General features: G+C 33.7%; 3 protein-coding genes across 3 annotated transcripts; 2 read left to right on the plus strand and 1 right to left on the minus strand.

Annotated features, from left to right (window-relative positions):
• Window positions 1–880: 880 nt before the first annotated feature.
• On the plus strand, window positions 881–6,164 carry LOC147382962 (kinesin-like protein KIN-10A). The gene is made up of 6 exons (XM_086428816.1): window positions 881–1,876; window positions 3,157–3,312; window positions 3,399–3,506; window positions 3,600–3,710; window positions 3,824–5,461; window positions 5,675–6,164. Exons 1-6 carry the CDS (start codon window positions 1,223–1,225, stop codon window positions 5,852–5,854), a joined length of 2,847 nt encoding a protein of 948 aa, XP_086284942.1. The 5' UTR covers window positions 881–1,222; the 3' UTR covers window positions 5,855–6,164.
• A 1,182-nt stretch (window positions 6,165–7,346) lies between these two features.
• On the minus strand, window positions 7,347–10,695 carry LOC147382963 (large ribosomal subunit protein eL14y-like). The gene is made up of 5 exons (XM_086428818.1): window positions 10,544–10,695; window positions 10,347–10,448; window positions 8,904–9,033; window positions 8,253–8,365; window positions 7,347–7,593 (listed from the first exon to the last, which is right to left on the minus strand). The coding sequence occupies exons 1-5, from the start codon at window positions 10,544–10,546 to the stop codon at window positions 7,540–7,542; spliced, it is 402 nt and encodes a 133-aa protein (XP_086284944.1). The 5' UTR covers window positions 10,547–10,695; the 3' UTR covers window positions 7,347–7,539.
• Window positions 10,696–13,946: 3,251 nt separating this feature from the next.
• Window positions 13,947–22,499, plus strand: LOC147382964 (Ypt/Rab-GAP domain of gyp1p superfamily protein). Its single transcript, XM_086428193.1, has 11 exons — window positions 13,947–14,469; window positions 15,207–15,302; window positions 15,741–15,844; window positions 15,982–16,241; window positions 16,664–16,786; window positions 16,890–16,978; window positions 18,785–18,890; window positions 21,376–21,473; window positions 21,701–21,955; window positions 22,029–22,112; window positions 22,206–22,499. The coding sequence occupies exons 1-11, from the start codon at window positions 14,329–14,331 to the stop codon at window positions 22,218–22,220; spliced, it is 1,371 nt and encodes a 456-aa protein (XP_086284319.1). The 5' UTR covers window positions 13,947–14,328; the 3' UTR covers window positions 22,221–22,499.
• Window positions 22,500–23,383: the final 884 nt, after the last annotated feature.

Raw genomic sequence — 23,383 nt, forward strand, 5'->3', positions numbered from 1 at the left:
AAAAAAAAAATTCTACTCTTGCCCCCACATGGGCAAAATCTTAGCTCTACCCCTGGACTTACATATGATCAATGGGTGGGAAAATGATTTTTCTTAAAAAATGCAATCTTTGGGTGTGATTACACAGTTTCCCTAGATTTTATTTTCCCCTCCAAAAGCATTTTCCCAGTCTGGAGGGAAAAAGTGTCCTGCCGTAACCCAAGACTAAAGGTCAAACTCTCTTATCATTTTTTGTGTGTGCAGAAGAATGGTGAGGTGCGGTGTCTAATACTTAATGATAGAAATCAGATATCCAAACAGTATCAAAACTAATCTAGAATTTATATCGTTTGCTAATTGAAGATTGTTCATTTCAGATTAATGTAAATATAAAAATTTTCACTTGCATTTATTGAAATATTTAAATTCATAATTAAAATATTCTTACATTTTCATTTTTCCCTAAGAGAGAAAAATAACAACAACAAAAAAAACATTAGCTAAAAAGGAAAAATATTGAAATATGACAACTGCCCATCATAGTAAATCTACCAATCTATCAATTTTTTTTATGGCCAATAATCGATGTGATTAAATCATCTCTAACATCTGATTGATTCAATTTATGGGTTAGTATAGTAGGAGTCAAAAAGAACAACAAAGAACACTTCCTGCACTTCAAGTGCCGATTTGAATTTCTCTTGATAATTATAAAATATGTATTATTTTTATTATAATAATTTTTTCTTTTAAGTTTTTTTTTTTTTTATAATTTCCCACAAAAAAAAAAAAAATCTCTACCATTGATTGGTTAAATCGTGACTTTCGTTGTGTACTCCACAGAAAACAACGAAGAACACTTCCCGATTAATTACCGTTTAATAGGAGTTCAACGAGAGCCACGTATGACGGCATGAGCTCCACTCACGTGACCCACCCTACATCTAGCTTAATATGGACGTTAGAATTGTAACGGCTACATTTTCGTTCAAATCTCAAAAACGATTACTCTCTCTCTCTCTCTCTCTCTCTCCACTCAATTCTACTTTCCTTGCTTCATTTCAGCTACTTTCTCAGTTCTCATCATCTCCAAACTCTAAATCAACTAATTTTCTTCTCCAAGATAGATTTTCTCATCAAATCCCTCTCTTTAAACCCTTAAAACAGAGTCCACAATCAATTTTACAGTCTAAATTCTCTTTAGAAATTGAAGAAGTTTGGAATTCCGATCGGGTTTTCTTCAATGGCTCCTACGCCTTCATCTAAATCTGTTCACAGCCAAACAACAACCCCATCAAAAACGCCTCAATCCAAACATCGAACCCAAATCAACTTCACAAAAGCTACTCACCCATCTGCAAATCCAACATTTACAGCCAAAGAAACCTCACCATCAGAACATCCGGTCGAAGTTATTGGCCGAATACGAGATTACCCAGACAAGAAAGAGAAACCCATTTCAGCATTACAGATCTCTGCAGACCATCAGAGTATTCGGGTCAGGACCGATATCGGGTACCGAGATTTCAGCCTTGATGGTGTTTCTGTCTCTGAAGAAGAAGATCTTGATGGGTTTTATAAGAAATTTGTGGAATCGAGGATAACTGATGTGAAATTGGGGGCTAAATGCACAATTATGATGTATGGGCCAACTGGTTCGGGTAAAAGTCATACTATGTTTGGGTGTTCAAAGCAACCAGGGATTGTGTATAGAGCTATGAGAGATATTTTGGGGGAAAGGGATGAAGAGAAGAACACGGATGGTCATCGGTTAGGCGTCAGCTCGTTTGTACAAGTTACTGTTTTGGAGATATATAATGAGGAAATTTATGATCTTTTGTCGAACAATAATGGAGGAGGATTAAGCTTTGGATGGCCAAAGGGGAATACTTCAAGGGTAAATTAGTTTGAAGTTATGGTATTTGTGTTACTAAAATAGTTATCTTAATTCTTTATGATGTGCTCATTTTGACTAAATTGATGAACTTGATTTGTATCTTAGGAAATTTTCTAAGTTTTATACATTTTAAAGATCTGTTATTTGAATTTTTTTGAGAAATTTCAAGTAAAAAAAATCCAACCCTGGAAAACTAGACAATTTTCAATAATCTTTGTGTATTGGTTATCATCAAACTGCAATTTCTTCTCCTTGTTTTTATTAGAACTTTTAATTGCTAATGCTATCAAATAAGAATATTGTAATCTTGTTGAGGTTCTCGACCAAAGGCTTCTCCCTTCCCTTTTTTTTTTTTGTGTTTGTGTGAATTGCAGCTGTTTAAGTTAGTTCTTTTTGCAAACAAGAATGTAGGTCCTCTTTCCTTCATACTTGATTCATAGAAGTCTAGTATCTTCATTGTGAAGTTCTGTTATCTATTTAAAAGTGTGGTGATCTCATGGTCTCAAGCACTAATCATTTAGGAAACCAGAGAAACTTGAGAGTAGAAAATCTTTCTATTTTCATAGAACTTTTAATTATACTATATATAGGAATTAGGCAAATGGATGAAAACATGCTTTGCTAAGTTCCCTGCATATGGGTATGGGTGTTTGATTATGACATGAGTAGTAAATATTTTAGATATGGAAAACGTTGAAAAACAACATTTGTGGAGCCAAGGAGTATATTTGTAGTTACTGTCAACAATGATAATTTTTATATAATAAGCCAACCCCATTGTTTGGTATAAATTTTGATTTAATAATAAGGATACTAATGGACGATATGATGGGATATCATCATCATTATTATCCTTAGCATTAATATTAAGTATAGGAAAGAAGGGTCTAGGACCACATGCACAAGCTGAATCTATAAATATGGGAAGTCCCACAAATCAAGGAGAGGACTGGATTAAAACATATCGATTTCCCGAGCAAAATGAGCATTGTGTATGATGGGATGTCTAAGGATATGTATCATGTACCCATAGTATCTGCTTAATAGAGGATTTAAGTAGAAATGTAAAAACCCATAATCCATGGTATAGAGATTAATTAATATCTTGCAAGTAGGGAAAGAAAGAAGAAGAAAGTAGGCAAATTTTGGAAAGGTCAAACTATAAATTCCTTTGAATGTTGGAATCTGATATGTGCTCGACATGGATACTTTCAGCCATTTAGAAGAATGAGAGTGCTGTAATATAGTTGTATTTGCTCATTTTATTTTTGGGTTTGCAGGTAAGACTTGAAGTGATGGGAAAGAAGGCAAAGAATGCAACCTTCATCTATGGAAATGAAGCTGGGAAGATATCAAAAGAAGTCGCAAAAGTCGAGAAGCGAAGGATTGTTAAGAGCACGCAATGCAATGATAGAAGCTCAAGAAGCCATTGCATGGTTAGTTATTTCTTCCTCTTCCCTTATATGTGCTTTCTCCAAAGCTTTATTAATGTATGACCTTCAAATTCTCCCTAAACTTGTAGATAATCTTAGATGTCCCATCAGTAGGAGGAAGATTAATGCTCGTCGACATGGCGGGTTCGGAAAATATTGACCAAGCTGGCCAACTTGGATTTGAGGCAAAAATGCAGGTGAATTTGTTTTTTTTTTTTTTTCCGTCAGAGCATCTTGTCTTTTATTTTAGTTATAATGCTAAACTATCCTTTGTTTCACTGAAATCACAGACAGCGAAGATTAACCAAGGGAATATAGCCCTTAAAAGAGTAGTTGAATCCATTGCAAATGGTGACTCTCATGTTCCATTCAGAGACAGCAAACTAACTATGCTTCTTCAGGTAATCCCCATTCTTCTTAAGCTTAATTACATTGTTTTGAGAGTAAAAGCAATCAATAAGATTTCTATGATTGAAATGTTAATCACTTTGTTGATTTTCTTCCTTATTTCTAGGATTCTTTCGAGGATGATAAATCGAAAATCTTAATGATACTATGCGCGAGCCCTGACCCAAAGGAGATTCACAAGACAATCACTACACTTGAATACGGGGCAAAGGCAAAGTGCATAGTTCGTGGCCCACATACACCGATCAAGGAGAAAATTGGTGAGCATTCATCATCTGAAGTGATTTTAGGTTCAAGGATTGCAGCCATGGACCAATTCATTTTCAAGCTACAAATGGAGAACAAGCTTAGAGAGAAAGAACAAAATGAAGCTCGGAAAGAGCTATTGAAGAAAGAAGAAGAAGTCGCGGCATTGAGAGCTAAGCTTGAGTTGATAGAAGGGAGGAGACCGATTGCATGTGAAGAGGAGGTCAACATGAAGGTCAATGAGAGAACCCATATGTTGAAAATTGAAATAGAGAAGAAGATACGAGAGTGTCAGAAAACGGCGAATGAGCTTGTTGAATTGGATAGGAAGAGAATGGAGGAAAAGATTTTACAACAACAAGAGGAAGTTAAAATGCTAAGGAGGAGATTGGAGGAAATTGAATCCGAGCTTAGCCAATTGAAGGATACAAATATTGAGGGAAGTAGTTTACAAGAGTCAGACGGGAGTAGCTTTGCCAAAAGGTTGTCACAAATTTGTGGAGATGGAGACCGAGGGATGGAGATATCAATGGAATTGGATATGGGGGACAAGCAACCAATAATCATTCATGAAGTGAAAGAGATTGGTGAGGGCGATCGTCAAACCGAAAACTTAAGCAACTATTCATTGTTGAATTCTCGATATTCGGCCACAAAGGAGGATAATGAAGATGATGATATATTAATTGCACCAAATTTCACGGAGAAGGTGTGCTTGAGTACTGTATTTGAGGAAGAAGAAGAGGAAGATGAAAGGAGTACGGAGGACGAAGAGGTGGAAAAAGAAATAGTAGAGGAAACAGCATTACATGTTGGTGGGAAGATTTATAGTCCCAGTCCGGGTATCGATTTCAATATGGGGAAAGCAGATTACAACCAAGATAGATTGGAGGAGAAGAGTTTGGGTCTAGGATTGATTGGTGAGTTGGAAGATGCGAATAATGCTGCCTCAGCTAGAAGAACCAGAATCCAAAACATTTTCACGCTTTGTGGGAACCAAAGAGAGCTTGTTCAACATGTTAAGACCCCTACACCCGCAAAGAAAAGAACTGAAGCCAATGACGTTCGATCATCTCCAGTAATGCTTGAGAAGGATTCATCTGCAAAATCAGTTTTCAAAGAAATCTCACCCCTTCAAATTGATCCCATGCCAGAGCTTGGAATAGAACATTTGTCCAATATAAAAGCAAAAAACACAATAGAACCATTTTCCCCACTTAAATTTGCAAATGAGGAACCTCAGCTAATGAGTAAAAGCCGGGTTTCTTCTGAAATCCCACAAGAGTCAAAGGAGAACAGTAGACCAGAAGACAAAGACACTTGTTTTGGTCTGATTGAAGTGTATGTGAAATGGGAAGCCTCAAAGGAAAATCCAGGGAAGTTCATCACAAAGTTGAAGGTAGTAAAGGATTCAAGCCTTGCTGATCTACGTAAGCTGATTGAGACCCATCTAGGCAAGGAAAATAGCAAGCAAGCATTCGCTTTTCTCATGCTCCGGGTACATTACTCTTCTAATTATAAATTATTGCTTCTTTTAATAGTTATTATGTCCTTAGAATGACCACACCATATCATGTACATGTGTTTGTGCACGTGCACATGCACATGTGGATTCTATATGTCCATTTCAAGGATTGCTTCATTTGAATGGGTGCACTCATGTTTTGTTAGAATGTACTTAATAAAGAGAGTTGTGGCTGAATCTACACAGGATCCTACTGGAGCTCCAGTTGTAAAAGAGAAGGAAGCGATGCTTACAGCAAGCGAACTCCCCATCTGCAACAACCATCTGAGTGGCCACCTTGCTTGCTTGCGTCAAGTTAAGACAACCCAATGGCCTAACCATCTTCCATTTAACTCACTTGAGAACAAACTCCTTATGTCGTGTTGACAGAATGAAGCCATGAATCCATCTCGTGGAATATTTGCATGCACGAGATCCATCTAAACTTGAATTAAACTCGGTTGAAGTACCTATATGCATTCATGTAGATATCTACATGTTATGCATGTTGTGTGAAACTGGTATTGTATTGCATATTTCATATACAATTATTGTATTTGGTTTGGGGTTCCTTAATTGTTAATGGTGGAAAAATTGTAAAATCTTTTTTTTTTGGTTGGAGATATTCTTTTGTTTGTTCATTTAAGTCTGGAACTGCACATCGATTGACTAAAAGTTTTGGGAGGCATTTGGTTCAGATTCTAGAATCCATTGTTATTATTATTATGTTTGGTTCAGGTTATTATAGTGATTCTCCTATATAGTAAGAATCTAAAATTGGTTAAGATAAAATAATAAAAAAACATTGTTTGATTCGCTTGTTGCGATTTTAGAACCGTTTAATGCTTCTTTTATGCTGAAGTGGGTTTGGAAAGTGAGATTTTGATTATGGGCTATGAAAAGCATCTATGGTTCCCATACACTTTCACTTCAAGAAGTGCGATATGAGGTTCCAGCCTGAGGTCACTTCAGCATTATTCTTAATATCACCAAGCAACACAAACCCAACTGATTGCTATTATACATAATGAGGACTAGGCCTGTCAAGGGATAGTCAAAATCCGAATTCGAAATTTCGGATTTTATCCGAAAATGTTGGATATCAGATCCAAATTCGGATATTTTTAATATTGGATACGAATTTGGATATCAGTAAATCCAATTTGAAATATAATATAAATAATTATTATATTTATATAATAAAACATGTTTTCACATAAAAATTAGGTTTTGATCATTCTCTTCTCACCCTTCTCCAATCTCCAGTTTCAATCAGCAAGCAAAAATGGGTGACTTTCTCTGGCCAACCATCTTCTTCCCCGGTGGCTCCAAATCTCTCTCTCTCTCTCTCTCTCTCCTTAACCTTCAAGCCAAACATCAATTATTCTTCTCAACCTCTACCCAAAAACCCTTGATTTTTCTCCCCCAAAACCAATCATCTACGAACTCAAGCAAAACCCATGATTTTTCTCCCCAAAATCCCCTCATCCTCGATCTCAAGCCAATGAACTCTTGGTTTTTCTCCCCTAGTTTTTTTTTTTTTTTTTTTTTTTTTTTTTAATTTTTTAGGGTTTTTTTTTTTCCATTAATTAATCGAATATTAACAGATATCCAAAAGTCTAATTGGATTCGAATTGGGATATTGCTTATTGAAATCCATCAGGATTTCAAATTCGGATATCAAGAAAAAAATTGGATTGGAATTGGAATACTACCTTAATGAGGACTACTAATATGGTGGCGCCAAACTGTATTGTATCACAAGTTTGTCATCAAAGGGTGAAGCTTTCATCATTCTTTTACTTTTCAAATCTCAGAACAGTACCACATTTGATATGGCCCACCAGGTCATTGATCCAAGCCATTCGATTGACTTACCACCTTTAAAGGTCATATATGCCAGATTAAATCTCACAACTGTTAACCAAGTTTTGTGAACCAGATCAAAGTGGGTGTGACCCAATTTGCTTTTAGTAGTTGTGTTGGCTAAAACAAATGCAAATATAACAAGTTCCCAAAACCACAGCTTGCAAAACACTAACAAAATGAAAAAATTTATATAGAATAAAATCTCAAGCAGTCTGCTTCTTCAGCTTCGCAAGCTCTTGCCTGATTGCTCCACCCCTCTGCACGGTTAAACAAACTCATAAGAACCCAATGCAGAATTAAACATTCCATCTTATTTTTTGAGATTAAGAAAATTATAGCTAAGGCCACGGTCAAACAATGTCCAAATTAACAAAGACAATTAGCCCATTTTAATATTCCTGACCTCATGAAAAATGGACATAAACATAGAAGATCTAGGATATCTAATTACACAGTTTACTTCAGATCAATTTTTCAGATTGGTTAGTAATGTTGAAGAGGAGTGATTTTTGGTAGAGATGATATAAATAATGAGGAAAACTAGTTGAGGGGCGGATCATTGAACATGATATCCATGGGCCCATAAGCGGGGACTACAAATAGGGTTTGTAACAACATGATTTAAGCATAAACTAACTCATCTAAATATATTCGTCCTTAATACCTTAACATGAATTCGACTATTTAAAAAATGGATTAATCATGATAAGGCAGCCAAGAAAAAAAATGATACCTCTCTTGACATATAGAATAAACCATACATGTACAGATGCATCAGTAGATCCAGTTTGTATCTCTGTCTCTTTTATACAGGTCATTATTGAATATGTGTGCAAATACTTTTTGAAGCACTAAAACATCAATCAAATCAATTTTTTGCCGGAAAGCAACACATACGAATAGAAATGTCACAAACCTTGATTTTTGCTAACATGAGCTTGAACCTATCGAAATCATTGAGCGAAGCCCTTCTCTTCTGCACGATTAGCTTCCTTCCCCAAGAGCTGTTCTCCCATTTGTTCTTGACATCTAGCATCAGCATCATAATGTATTAAAAAATAGGGGTTCTAAAATTTCATCAATATCAGCCATGGTTTTAAATCTCGTCAGAGACCAAGATGACTTGCTCGAGTCATCACGGTATCGTCCAGCAATGAGACGGATTTACATTGTGTCTCAAACTTCACACCATCTCACGAGATAAACAAGATGACTGACGATATTTTGAAAATCTCAGCCAAGTCAACCAGAATTTTGTATATTTTAATTAAAATAATTTTTTTTAGAATTTAAATATTTATTATATATATAAAAAAACATGAATTTGTAACTTATGACTAAATATCTTTTAACCTATTTTATTATATAAAAAAATTTATAATTATTTTCATATATATATATATATATATATATATATATATAAATCATTACAAAAATGATTAAATGTTTTATCTCATTTCATACGAGTTGACTTGTTGGAGACAACTTGGTCTCGTTCGTGGATGAGATGTCAAACCAAGTTTTGAAACCATGACATCAGCAGCAAGAAGAATGAATTGCCCCTCACCTGCAGCCTCCATGGCCTCAATCAAATTCTTCTTCTTTGGGACCCTTTTGATGTCAATCTTGATGTCTGTCAATGAGAGTCTCTTGAAATTCATTTGGCTTCTCACCATGTCTGGGGAATCAACAAGAGCCTGCCAAGTTTTAAAACCAAAATAGCAATGTTTAGAATTTAGGCTCCGTATGTTGCACCCAATTCAGGAAAAGTTCTCTACAGAATAATTCTTCTAGGTCGTCACCAAACAGTAAAAAAAAATAGTTTCTAGGAAAAGTTTATATTTCAAAAAGATCTTTTTAAGCTTCTATAAATAGTTTTAAAGATCACTACCACTCCAAAGAGAATACATTTATAATCATAATTATAAAAAATAAAAATAAAAAGTTGAATAGGAACAAATGTATTACCGCCAATCAGCTACCTACTACAGCCAATAGAAAAGATAAATCTATCAAAGATAGTAGCCACATAATAGAGTAGAAGTGAAATAGCACTTGATTTAGGAAGACAATTACGAAGATAACTACGACTTTACATGCATGTGGGTGTGTCAAAAGTAACATTCTAAAAAAAACATACATACACCATAGTTCTTCTACATATTCTTTTTCAATATGTTATTACTATATAATTTACCAAAAATACTAAAACCCAAAAGTCAGAGATGAAAAGCATTAAAACTAATTAAATGAAACACCAACATATAAAACAACAAATGTGAATCAAAGTGAAGGTGACAACTTGCTAAGTTGGTCAAAGTCCTAATGTTGATACCACGACCTGGCTACTCCTTTAATATACTCTCTTCATATGCATAAGGGCAAGGGAAAGGGCGAGCATTATTTTAAAAATCATTCGAGATTCATCTCAGTATTGTTCACGAACGAGAAGGATTCACAATGTGAACTGTCTGTCCTTCACATTGACTGGTCCAAGATCCAACTATATTTGAAAATATCGACTGAGTCAATAAAACTTGGGCGGGTTTTTGTATTTTTTGATAAAATATAATCAATTCTTTCATAATTAAAAATTAGTTTTTTTTATCTAGATAGAAATATGATATCGTAATCTTCTTTATTATTATGGGGGCAAGGGATGCAAATTTTTTTTAGATAAACAATCTCAAGTGCATCTAAAGCAACACTAGATAATAATCAACACCAAAGCTTATAGTTGAACCAAACTAAAAGACCTGTTTGGATCACCATTTTTTTTGCTCCAAAAAGGCATTCTAGAAGAAAAATTAAAACAAAATATCTCTTTCAGTCTTTCCTATTTGTAGAGTCAAAATGGCGATCCAAACGAAGCCCAAAAGTTAAGCTTTTTTCGACCAAATCAATAGAACATCTTCAAAAATCTCACAAACTAAAATTCCCAAAATGTGAAATTTCTGCAAATGCAAGCTATGTATCAACATCTGAATCAAATACAAATACAAATACGTACCCTATTTTGATCGATAACGTCTACGATCACAACGAGCTTTCCATAATCTTTCCCGTAGTTCACGAGAGCGACTCTCCCAATCTCCACATATCGTTTGAAAGGCTACAAATCAAACCAAAAAAATTAAAATTAAAATCATAAAACCACTAAAATGAAATTCCTAAAGAGAGATAAACAGAATAGTTGCAGAGATTCACCATTTTTGAATTATCTGACAGAAGTATGAGCCAAAAAAAAGGTTCGAGTGAGCGGTTTTGGGTTTCGAAAAAGAGGTTAGGGTTCCTTCTCGCTTTTAAATATGGGGTTGTATTTTGGAAGGGTGATGTTAAAAGCACCCCACAAATTAATAAAGGCAACCCCAAAATTTGAAAACGTATGAATTTTTTATTTTTTTATTTTTTTATTTTTTTATTTTTAAGTTTTTACCATTATTAGGGCACCCCCACGAGTTTTACTTGATTCTACTTCTTCCTCCATCAGATTTGAACCAAGATAGTGGATGTTTTTTTCGTCCAAGAAATTTTGACCAACTCTGACAAAATATTTGGACGACCATCTCAATTTTCATCTCCCACATCCCTCCTTCTTATATTCATAATGTGAGAAAAGCCCAAATCTGACGGCCTTGGGCCGTCAAATTACATAAAATTCGACGAACCAAGAGGTCGAATTGGCATCAAATTTTTCATTGTCAATTTTTTTTTCAACATGCTGAAACTGTCAAATTAATGAAGGATGAGAGAAATTCGACAGTTCTAAACCGTCAAATCTACGAACATCAAGAATTTCGACAGTCCTAGACCGTCAAAATTCAATTTTTTAAATTCTTAGGCTTTAGCTTGTCAATTTTTTATGTCAAAATTTTCAGTTTTCACATAGTATTCTTTACCATTTGTTTGTTGAAAACTCTAACTTAAAATAAAAAAATTGAAAAAAATGTAAATAGAGTTGGAACTTCAAACCTTTCATCTATAAAGATGGATAATTTCATCCAACCACACTCTTAAAGGAAGTCTATCTATTCAAATCGAAGAAGAAGAACATGGAAAGCTTTGATCCACTGGGGTGCCCTAATCATGAAAACGGATTTGTTGGGATGCCTTTTGTACACGGGTTGCCTAAATGAAGGATTGGGGTGAGACATTTATGACGTTTTTTTAATTATTTAATTAAGATAAAAATTAATTATTTAATTTCTTATGATAAAACATTCCAATTTTTTGCTCATAGCTTTAGGATATTTTATAAGATATTCAATAATTTTTTGGGGATTTTTCTTAATTTATATATATTTAAAGATTTTTAATTAATTTTAATAAATATAATATTATTAATAAATAATTTTATACATCACCTATTTTGTAATAGAATTAACATAAGAGAGCTTACATTTGCACACTAAAATTTGTTTACGATACCCCACTTGATTCAAAAAAATTTGTTTTCCTTTTTGTGTGTGTGTGAGAGATATTAGCATAAACCTAGAAGAAGTGAAGAGGCACATTCATGAACATAAGCTCTCAATGTATAGGGTCCAAATTAGATCAAGGTTGATTTGGTACCAATCTAATAAGAATTGGATTGGATCTGAAATTGATTTGATAAGTATCCGATCAAACCCTTATCAGAATTCAACATCAAGATCCAAATCTGATCCGTTAACAATCGGATTGGATTGGACCAAATTTGATTTTATATACGAAATCTAAATAAACTTCATAAATGTTAATAAATATATAATATAATTTATAAACTATCCAAAATATTATAGGATCGAAACATGGTTGATCCAATAAGATATTGGATCAAAACCTAATCGGATTGGATCCTAATCAGAATCCAAAACATTGATCCAAACTCGAAGTTATCGGAACGTATCAAATTTCAGGTCTGATCCTATCCATTGACAATCGTAACAAACAAGAAAATTACATCGTAAGTTGAGTGAATTCTTTTTTTAAGGAGAAGCGAAAACTCATCCTTCTTTAAAAATAAAAGAAAAAGTCCCTTCAACAGGAATTATACCAATGATGTTTTCTTTTTGTATATTTTTTATATATCAAATATCCATCATTTACAATACAAACTTCTAAAATTCCAATCTTGTTTTTGTGATATGAAGAAAAAGTATTTTTTTTTAAATGAATATCTTAATTTTTTATTTTTTTTTCCCCCTTAATACCCACCATCATTGTAGGGACAATATTTTAGGTTATTAAGGGAGGAAGATGGATTTGTATAAAAAAAAATAAGATTTTTTATCTTAAAAATAAATAAATAATAATAATAAAATACAATTGTAGGAATCACTTTTGTAGGGATAAACTTCCATCCAATTAGGATAAACATCTCATCCAACTATAATTTTTGTAAGCTCACTTTATTACTTTTCCTCTTTATGCCCACTAATTTTATTGTATTTTTTCTTTTATTCTTTTAATCTATTTTATTATTTTTCATCTATTATTTCTTTACCTAAATTTTTTTTAATAATACCCCCCAATTATTTTATTTTTTTATACCTGTACCTTCTTAATCCCAAGGAGGATGTTCATGCTGTAGGCACGAGTAAACTCTAGTAATATATATTTATTTATGGTAGCATTAGGGAGATAATTTTGGGATACAAAATTTGTCTTATAAGGCTTAAAGTTTTGAATCAACCTGATTTTTTGTAAGTATGACCTCTATGGTGAAAAAATCATCCTTATAAAAAATCAACCTAATTCGAAACTTTTAATCCATATAAGACAAATTTTGTCTCCTTAACATTACCCCCCCACTCCCTTCCTATGAATGGGACCCTATACATATATATAGAAAGTAGGAAAAATTACTTAAAGGACTTTGGCGAAGGGAATTATTTATAAATAATCCCTAAGTTTTGAGCAAAATTTTATAAGACATTTAGTAAATTTTTTGTATCTTAATCGTCCTTAATTATTGGTGAATTCACCACTTTCTTATTTATTGTCGAGTTCACAACTTTTTACTGTCGAACTCACAATTATTTACTGTCGAGTTTAGCAATTATTATTTATTGTCGAACTCGACGCTTTTTATCTATTGTTGAGTTCACCACCTTTAAAATAAATAAAAAATAATGAACTCGACACCGGTAAAACCCACTCATTTTAAATTTTCGAGTAAAATACATAGAAAGATCAACTAAAAACTTGAGGTAACGACTTGTTTAGATGATTTCAACCCAAAAAAATCATTCTTGATCGATTTTCATTCAAAAATTAAGAAAAAAGTGAAAAAATTCTAATTTTTTTATATATATTTTCAAAATGTTTTAAAAAATCCTTGAAAATGATTTTATTTTCCTCTTTAAATCCTTTTTGACATAATGAAATCTTCAAAACTTGATTGAGATGCCAAAAATCTATTTTTTATTTATTTATGAAAACGAAGAGTTCTAACAATTAGGGCATTCAATAGTGAGAGATGTGGGAGATGAGGTCTAGGGTCTTTAAAAAAGAAAAGTTTATTAAATGGACTGTTAAGAGATTATCCAAAACTTAAAGGCTATTTAGAAAAAGATCCCTCCAGCAGGTCCTTCAAATAACTTTCCCTAGGTTCTTCGCGGCTGAAATGTCAAGTTGAATGGGACTCACCAAAATGGGTCCCGATAAAAACCTTACCAAAGTGGGTCCCAAAAAAGTTTCTTGCTTTTTCTTCAAAAAACAGAAATGTAATTCTTGAAAGAATTTGAGAGAGAAAGCTTCATGAATTCTTTGAGAAGCTAATAATCTATCGATTTGATCGAAAATTGGAAGAATTGAAGATCTGGGTTTTTCAGATAAACGTTGATTATCAAACTATAAACCACAAATTGACGCATTTACAGTACTTATCATACCTTGAAAATCTTGGGTTTTTTGACCTTTTTGCGGTAGAAATTGATGCTGGGGTTGATTGGGTTTCAAATGGAAAGATGAATGAGGGATTAAAAAATTATTTTGGGTGAATAATTGAGATGGACAGAGATGGTGGTAGTTGTTTTGATTGTATGTCTGGAACCCGAATGACGAATTCGGGGTCGGGAGATTTGTATTCTTTGTATGCGATTAGACCCGATTATTTAGAAGATGTTCCAAGGACGAGATTCAAGCCCAGGGTGAGCTAGCTTTCATGTTGTTCATGCAAATTAAAAATAGATTTGGATTTATTTTTAATTTTTAATTTTTAATTTTATGTGATATTTCTTTCTCATACAATACTTTAATATTTGAACAATGGGTCACTTCGCTTCTTCATGTAGATTTGTATTTTAAAAGAAAATGTGATCTCTCTCTCTCTCTCTCTCTCTCTCAACATTGGTTTCTCAAAATTTTAATATTTGAACAATGGGTCAGTTTGCTTCTACATGAAGAATTGGATTATTTTATTTTTTTTATTTTATAAATGTAATCTCTCTCTCTCTCTCTCTCTCTCTCTCTCTCTCGATATTGGTTTCTCAAATTTTTTTAATATCTGAATATTTCTAAATTTCTTCTTTATTGTATTATGCTATGTGCCCAACAAATGGATCAGTTTGTTTCTCATGTAGATTTGGATTTTTTTATATTATAGTTTTATGTGATATTTGTCTCTCAATATTGATTTCTGAAAATTTTAATCAATTTTTTCTTTATGGTATTATGCTTTGTGCCCAACAAATGAGTGAGTTTGCTTCTACATGTAGATTTGTATTTTTTAATGTGATATTTCTCTCTCAATATTGGTTTCTGGAAATTTTAATCTCTGGGTTCTTTTAAATTTCTTCTTCATGGTATTATGCTTTGTGCCCAACAATTGGATCAGTTTTCTTCTAACATGGATGGTCTTAATTTTATGGTTGTTGGTTCATTACAGCCAGGAAAAACACTTAGTGAAAGAAAGTGGCATTCTTTATTCTCTCAAGATGGTCATTTGGATATAGCAAAAGCACTTAGCCGAATCCAACGCGGTGTAAGCTATTTCTTCAGTTTTATTTTGGCTTGTCTCCACATAATTTCTTTCAAAATATGGAAGAATTGAAGTCTAGGATCCAGATACTCTATAGAGATGGATGGTCTCGAACTGCCCAAAATCAAGAATTATTGATGGAATTGGAAAGCACACATACTGACACACACACACACATACATGCCAAAGCTCACTTGGATTGGAGTTTCCATCATCATTCTTTAACATGATCTCTTACATAAATACTTCAACTTCCATTAATACTATGAAATATTGTTTTGGTAAACAAAAAAACTGAGAAAAAACGGATGAATATACATTTAGTTCAGGAAAAAATGGTTCTTGTGTTGATATATTATTTGATACTATACGGGTTTCTTATGTCATTTTTCAACACCATATATTTCATGTACTTGAGCTTTTACTTGTTATTCAAATCAGGGTGTTCATCCATCAATTAAAGGAGTAGTTTGGGAGTTTTTGTTGGGTTGCTATGATCCCAACAGCACCTTCGACGAACGGAATCAACTTCGGCAACGTAGGAGGTATCTATTTCTTTCAATTTCCCTAAATTTAATTGATCTGTCTAGAAATTTGTGTTGGAGCAAAGGAAGACGAGCCTTCATAGTCAATGAATATATTGCATTGATCTTTCAACTCTAGATTATATTGATTTTGGTAGGGAACAGTATGGAATATGGAAGGCTGAGTGCCAAAAGATGGAACCAACGATTGGTAGTGGAAAGTATATCACAATGCCTATCATCACTGAAGATGGCCAACCAATCCAAGGTCCTTCAGCTCATCTCCACAATTCACAAGAAGATGATGGAGCTACGGCTGGACCTGAATCTGATACCCCTCCAAAGCTTGAAGAGCATGCAGAGGAAGCTTCTCCTGAAAAGAAAGTGATCCAATGGAAGCTTATCTTGCATCAAATCGGTATATATTTGGTGTACAACTTTATTCCTGGAAAAAGTAGTTCACATCTCAAGATATTTCTTTTAATGCTTATAACTTTCACAGTTTATTTTTCACTAGAAGGTAGCATGTGCAAATGCACTTGTATCAAAAGGGCTTATTTGTATTAAAATATTATGTAAAGAGTTTTTGAAAATTATTATATAGTAAAAAAGGATATGCAATTTTGCAAAATAAGCAACGTCATTATATGGTCGTGGGTTGCAATTTTGTGTCGAACCACTTCTACTCCACCTTCTTGCATTATAATAGTAAAGATGTGATTGCTTTGAAATTATATTTTGTCATTTGAAATTAACACCTCATAATCTTTCTTATTCGATTGCATTTTTTGAATTTCACTAGTTGCTTAACGTGATTTGCAAATAAATTTTGGACTATAGGTTTGGACGTTGTTCGTACAGATAGGATACTTGTCTTTTATGAGAACGAAGCTAATCTAGCGAAGCTCTGGGATGTTCTTGCAGTTTATGCATGGGTTGACCAGGACATTGGTTATTGTCAAGGTGAGCTGTCTGTTAGTATTACACTAGTTGATCGTTAAACTGAAATTTTTTAAGATTTGTATGTGTTATTCTAAGGTTTTGAGATAATCCTTTTCTTGAGCAGGAATGAGTGATCTTTGTTCTCCTATGATAATTCTTCTAGAAAATGAAGCTGATGCCTTTTGGTGCTTTGAACGTGTAATGCGTAGACTGGTATGCATCTCTTATCATTTGCTCCATTTCTGTTTATTAACAATATTACAAATGAAATCAACTTAAATATAAAAAAGGTGACTAGAATCATTATGGCAGTATGGCTTACCGATGTACGTTAATTTGTTTAGTTATCTATGGCCTCTAAAATTTAGCCCGGAGAAAGTTCCATTAAGATTTATAATTGGATAATTTGAGAGCCCAGTGCTTTCTGTGTTCCTCCCCGTTCATACCAATGGATTTTATTACTATTTGCAATGACGGCCATGAGGAAGAGCACCATCTTGACACAAAACAACATACCATACATGTTGGGTTGGGCTACAATCTAGTTGGCAATACAGGTGGTGCATATGGCAACACACATGGGAAAGGATTTGGTAAAGATGGCTCAAGTTGTAGTTTACTTTCTAAGGAATGCACTGTCCTCTTTCCTGAAGGTAAAGAGATGGATTATGGGCTTGGATTTGGATTAATGAGATTAAACATCTTTAGTTCCAATGAACAAAGGCAGGGCGGATGATTCTGTGCACAAAATGCGTTAATGCTAACCTGGACCAGTTTAGGGGTTGGTTTTCTGCTTGAGTCGTTGCCTTTAGCATTTTGAAGAATACCACCATACTCAAATCTGGATTTTTCCAACCGACCATCCTACTCAACACCCAACCTTCATCTTATGTTGGATTGTCCAAGCAAGAAAATGCTGACAGCCAATGGTTCTTGTTTTCCTGACTCATACACAATTAGTAAAGAGTAATATCTCCCTATGGATGTGTGTGTATATACATGGTTCAAAATATCGTTCCATTTCATAATGTTTTGTGTGAAAAGTTTCGATTTTCCACTAAACAACACTAAAATACAAAATATATAATGTTCGATGCTTTCTTTTGAAAATTAGAGAAAAATGAAGAGAGAGCCGGTTTGTATTGACGTTCAAGGCGGTGGTGGCTGCTGCTGCTGCTTCTTCTTCTTCTTCCATTTGTTTTTTTTACGAAACAAATGTTTTGAAGTTTGACAGAAGATATGCCCTTGACCTTGGTCTTCTCTGGAAGACTGACTTATTTAAATAAAAAAACCAATTTAAATAAATATTTGAGACAACCAATGTTTTCAAATTGATTACATGCCCTTTGACCACAAGATTCCTTTTAAAACTTAAAATAAATATATTGAATGTTTAGGTATTTGAAAAAACCGAAACATAAGATCGAAACAAGATTTTAAACCATGTGTATATATATACACATAGGGTTGGGTTCCGTTGACTCAAGAAATGACACAAGATTTTGGCCTTATAAACACAAAATCCAATGGTTGATAATTATCATTGAGATAAGTATCATCGGGATATGTATTGTTAATATATGCATAAAATCTGGACCGTTGGATTTTGTGTTTACACGGTCAAGAGCTTGCGTCATTTCCTGAGTCAACGGAACCCCACCCTATACTTTAACATGGATGTCTATTATTTAAACTGTCAATGCTCGAATATGAAGCTTAGATACCCTTATCATGCCCATATTATATAGCCATGAACTTTAATATATTTATGCCACTCAATTGAACTACATTGTATGCTTTGGTTGCATGCCAATGCAGGATAGTCTAAAATGCTGTCTGCTTTATTTGTTGTTGCACACATCTTGATTTTACTAAACCTTAGAATAATAGTTGCAGAACTAGAATGAATTTCTCTATTTGAGCTCATATCTATTTTATTCTAATTGTCTTACATGACACCGTTGCCACGTTCTTGAATTCCATGACTCATATATAGTTAGTACTTTGTTGTTTGAAAAGAGAGGAAACTTTAAGAGCACAACAAGTTCTATTGGGGTCCAATCACAGCTGAGTACACTTGGAGCGATAATTAAAATTGTTGATCCCAAGCTTCATCAACATCTAGGTATGGGTTTATAGTTCTGCTTTAAATATTTTATACTCTTAATTGGATCAGTTGTAGAATTTTAGGTTTTTGTCTATGATCCTCATAGTTCAGTTAATTAGATTTGGCTTCTCATTTAAATAGCCCACTCTATCTAACAAAACTACCCAAAATAGTACACATGTTTAGTGACATTATAAATTGCCCCAATTCCTGACCCTCTAATAATTTTAGGAGTATTTACAATATATACGGCAAACTTTGTGACTTGGACCATGACCCACATGGTGTTACACATGTCAATGATTGACACATCTTAAAGGCTTGGGAGGCTTATGCCTCACTTCAGGATGATACTTTCACAAAATTCTTTGAGGCTTTAAGGGAAGGTTTTTTTTCCTTCAAAAGCTTATGTGTCCTTTCCGAGTCATTGAAAAAGCTTATGCCTTAGGGGAGAGGTTCATGCCTTTTTATGCCTTTAGATTGAGGCCTATGCTTTATGGGGATTTTTTTTCCTTATTTGTTTTTGTAGTATTATCACATTGTAGTCCTTATAATTACGAAGTTGTCACTGTTATAGAACTTAATTTACATAAAGGTCCTTTTGGCCATAATGTCTATAAGTCCTAGTTGTCTTATAACTCTAGCAATCTTTGTCCCAAAATTTAAGGAAAGGTCCCTTGGAGTATTTTATTGTGGATGATGTAGTGTTGGTCAGTGATACTAGCTAGGGAGTATATTCAAAGCACGGCTATGAAGTGATCTGGTTGTTTTAGCACCTACATGAAGCAAGAGCTTTTACCTATCAGAACAAAAAAAAGCGAGAGCTTTTAGCAACCCATCTTTATGAGCGGTTTGTTTCAACCATTTAAACTACCCTACCTTACCTATGTTTGGTAAAGGATTCTACATGCAATTCACTTGCTTGATTTTTACTGATGATGTTCCGGCTGTTCCCTCACCTCAATTAGGAGAACGAACAATTGAATGTGGTCTTTCACCTTTCCTTGATTTTCCATGTTGTATCCAAGTATGATGTGTATACATAACTTTAGTAAGGACACTCAGAAGGATGCGACTCTGGTTAAGATTGAAGTGAAAGAAATATCCCAAGGAATGGGATATGACACAAGATTATGACTGAGTGGATGTAACAGATGAGTGCTTCTAGATTGTTGTGTGATTGATTTGAACCAGTATAGTGAAAGAGAAAATTTTACAAGATGTCAAAGAGATTAGGCATACTTAATGAATCTGAATTGTGGGTGATCAAAAAGCATCTTGTTCAAAGAATAAGTGTAGCAACTATGCTGAGATGGCTGAATGGTAAAAACAATACGAACATACTGAAAAATGGCTAAATTTAACGTAATTTATGAATAGCCCTGAAAGAAATTCAATTGATATCATATGGACATGTATAAATGAAGATCTATATAACACCAATAAGTAGGAATGCTTTGGTGTAATGGCTCTAAAAGGGAGAGACGAAGATAAAAAATGACATGGATAGAGGTAGTAAGAAAATATATGAATCACATGCTTCGATTGAAAATTGATCTCAAGATAGAATTCACTGGTGAAATACGATTCATGTTTTCGACAATATTTGGGACAAGGTATAGTAGATGGTAACAACAATGATGATGATTCATCTTGGAAATGTTCCATAACATTAATGTCACAAAATTTATAAATAGAGGGAAAAATAAAGAGTGGGAATGTGAAGTAAGCCAAAAAGAGCTTCTACAGAAATTAAGATTGTATTACTGACTTGAACATCAGAGTGTAATTGACAAGTGGCTTGATGGCAGGCATTGAGATTGATATGAAAGGATGGAATCTCAACAGCTTGTGGCCCATATCTCAAGCATTCTCGGGAAATTGAATTTTCCCCAACATGTATCATGTACCTAGAGGCAAGAGTATAAATATATTCAATGTTAAATTTGCTACAAAGAAAATCTTGATTGGAAATGGCACTACTCAAAATCTATGACATGCTAATGAATACCTTGCAATAAGGAACATGAAAAAAATTGAAATGTTAAAACATAGTCTGGGGGTTGTTGGAATCTAACAAATATCTGACACAAGTACTTCACTTCTTTAGTAGTCCATGCTACATACATTTTTTTGGCCTTGTTTTACCTCTCTTAGATGGTGAGGGTCTTCGTCACCATTATACATTTGTTAGTATCCTCCTTTAATAGTGTGATTGATTTACAAATTTACAATATAAAAGACTCAGAAAAAAATACAAATATTAATATTGCGAATGAAAAGTGATAACTTCGGTTTTGTGCCAATAACTGCTTGACCCACGTCAAGTATTTATATGATACCCAAGTGAAATATTTTAAATCTTGATATTGTTTTCTTTATCAAATATCATTGGTCAGTCAAATACTCAAATTCTCATTATTCTTGCATTTTTCCTTAAATAAACCTTCCTCATTGATGAAAGATAAAATATCAACTCATGATGGCAAGTTGTGGATTACAGAGGATCTAGATGGAGGGGAGTATCTCTTTGCCTTTCGCATGCTGATGGTACTTTTCCGCAGAGAGTTATCATTTGTGGATGCTCTTTACCTTTGGGAGGTACGCAATTTGTTCTCTTCATAACGTGAATGCCGTTGTCTTCAAACTTTGGATCTTTCTAATTTTCCCCGCTTTCACTATTTCAGTTTTTTGTATTCTATAATTTCTCTTTGTGATGTAGCTAGCTCAAATTCACATTTTAGCTAAAACTATATATATCCATTGTTAATGGAGGAAGAATTTAGATGTACAAAAATTCTCCGAGAATAATAGAGATTGATTTTCAGTTAATGTGGGCCATGGAATACAACCCAAGCATCTTCTCATTGTACGAGGAGTCGAGTTTAATTTCAAATGAGTGCGTGCCACCCAAGGGAAATGATAAAGCACTAAATATGTACGGGAAGTTCGAGAGGAACAATATGAAGATTGGAAGCAAGGACCAACAGACTTCCCTCTCTATATTTCTTGTTGCCAGTGTTCTTGAGGCCAAGAATAAGCGGCTTTTAAAAGAGGCCAAGGGCTTGGACGACGTTATCAAGGTCTCCTCTCTCTTTCTCACTCTGTCTCTCTCTATGAATATCAACATTTTCTTACTATTGGAACTTTTGACAGATCTTGAACGACACCACTGGAAATCTAGATGCTAAAAAAACATGTAACGAGGCATTGAAGGTTCACAAAAAGTACTTAAGCAAGGCAAGTTTCATGTTTCTGCCATTTTTCGCTCTTTTAAATTTAGATCTCTTAGAAAATTTTGAAGGATTGTTAACTCATCGTCTTCGTGTGCAGACCAAGATGTCATAGTTAAGAGACCTGGCATTATCGATCTGTTGCCAATCCGATTTTTTGCACCCAATTGGTGCGAGCTTAGGCAACTTAAAGCACATTTAATCTAAAGTTGTTTCTTCAATTTGCATTGTTTCGTCAAATTTACAATCTGGCTTCTCCTTAAAACTAAAGTGAGTTGGATGCTTTCTTGGAACATTATTTTGAGATCGGCTGTTGTATCTGTAACTTTGTTGTATCAGAAGCAAATATATTTATGGTATTTTACAGTGATTTATTTATAGAAATTTGTACACATACGAAGGCACGTCTCCCTTCGGGTTTGTTAGAGAGTAAGATGTATCGTATTATGATGCAGGGGATACATTGAATCATTGGCTATGTATCTTGTCACAAAACGTTGAGACGAAGAAGAATATACTCTATTGAGAATTCTTGGATGATTATTACATGAACCCTAATACAGGGGACAATTATTATATTAAGATTATTAAAAAATCAACTTGTGGGTTGTGCAAATATTTGCTTCAATTAATGATTGATGGGAGTGCCATGAAGCATCCATTTAAAATTTTGTGTGATTTACTGTTGTACTTTCTAATATGCATATTGAATCAAGAACATTTAGCATAAAAATTCCTTAGGTTTATGCATTGGCAGTCACTTTTTTTTTTTAATACTCAAAATAAGGTCATTTGCGACAATAGCTCATGTTTTTGGACAAAAATGCTTCCACGTATAATTTTTTAGTAAACCCTTGAAGAATATTCTTTTAAATTGTAATTTTCTCCCTCTCAACCTTTTATACCATCGAAATAGAGAGAGATCTCTCCATTCTTTCTATCAAAACCCACCAAATAGCCATTGAAGCTCACTGACGAGATTCTAACTTTGAGGAATGATAGTGAATCTTGTAGATTTGTCCAGTCATGATCTATTGGAACATTTCTCCAAATGTTACCACTCTTTCTTCTTTCTTTCATTTATTTTAATTCGTTTACATATTCTTATCAGCCTAGACATATTTTTTAGTTATATAAATGAAAAATAATAGTAAAAAACTAAACGATTCCCTTAAATTTTATAAGGTATAATTCATAAAATTTAGTGTCCAACCTCAATGTTGGAATGAATGTATTATAACGCCTATTCAATACATAAATAGAACAAGCAACGGCTTC

This window comes from Akebia trifoliata, chromosome 16, assembly GCF_017979445.1.
Source record: "Akebia trifoliata isolate Shusen 1 chromosome 16, ASM1797944v1, whole genome shotgun sequence".
In the NCBI taxonomy this organism is placed as follows: Eukaryota; Viridiplantae; Streptophyta; class Magnoliopsida; order Ranunculales; family Lardizabalaceae; genus Akebia; species Akebia trifoliata.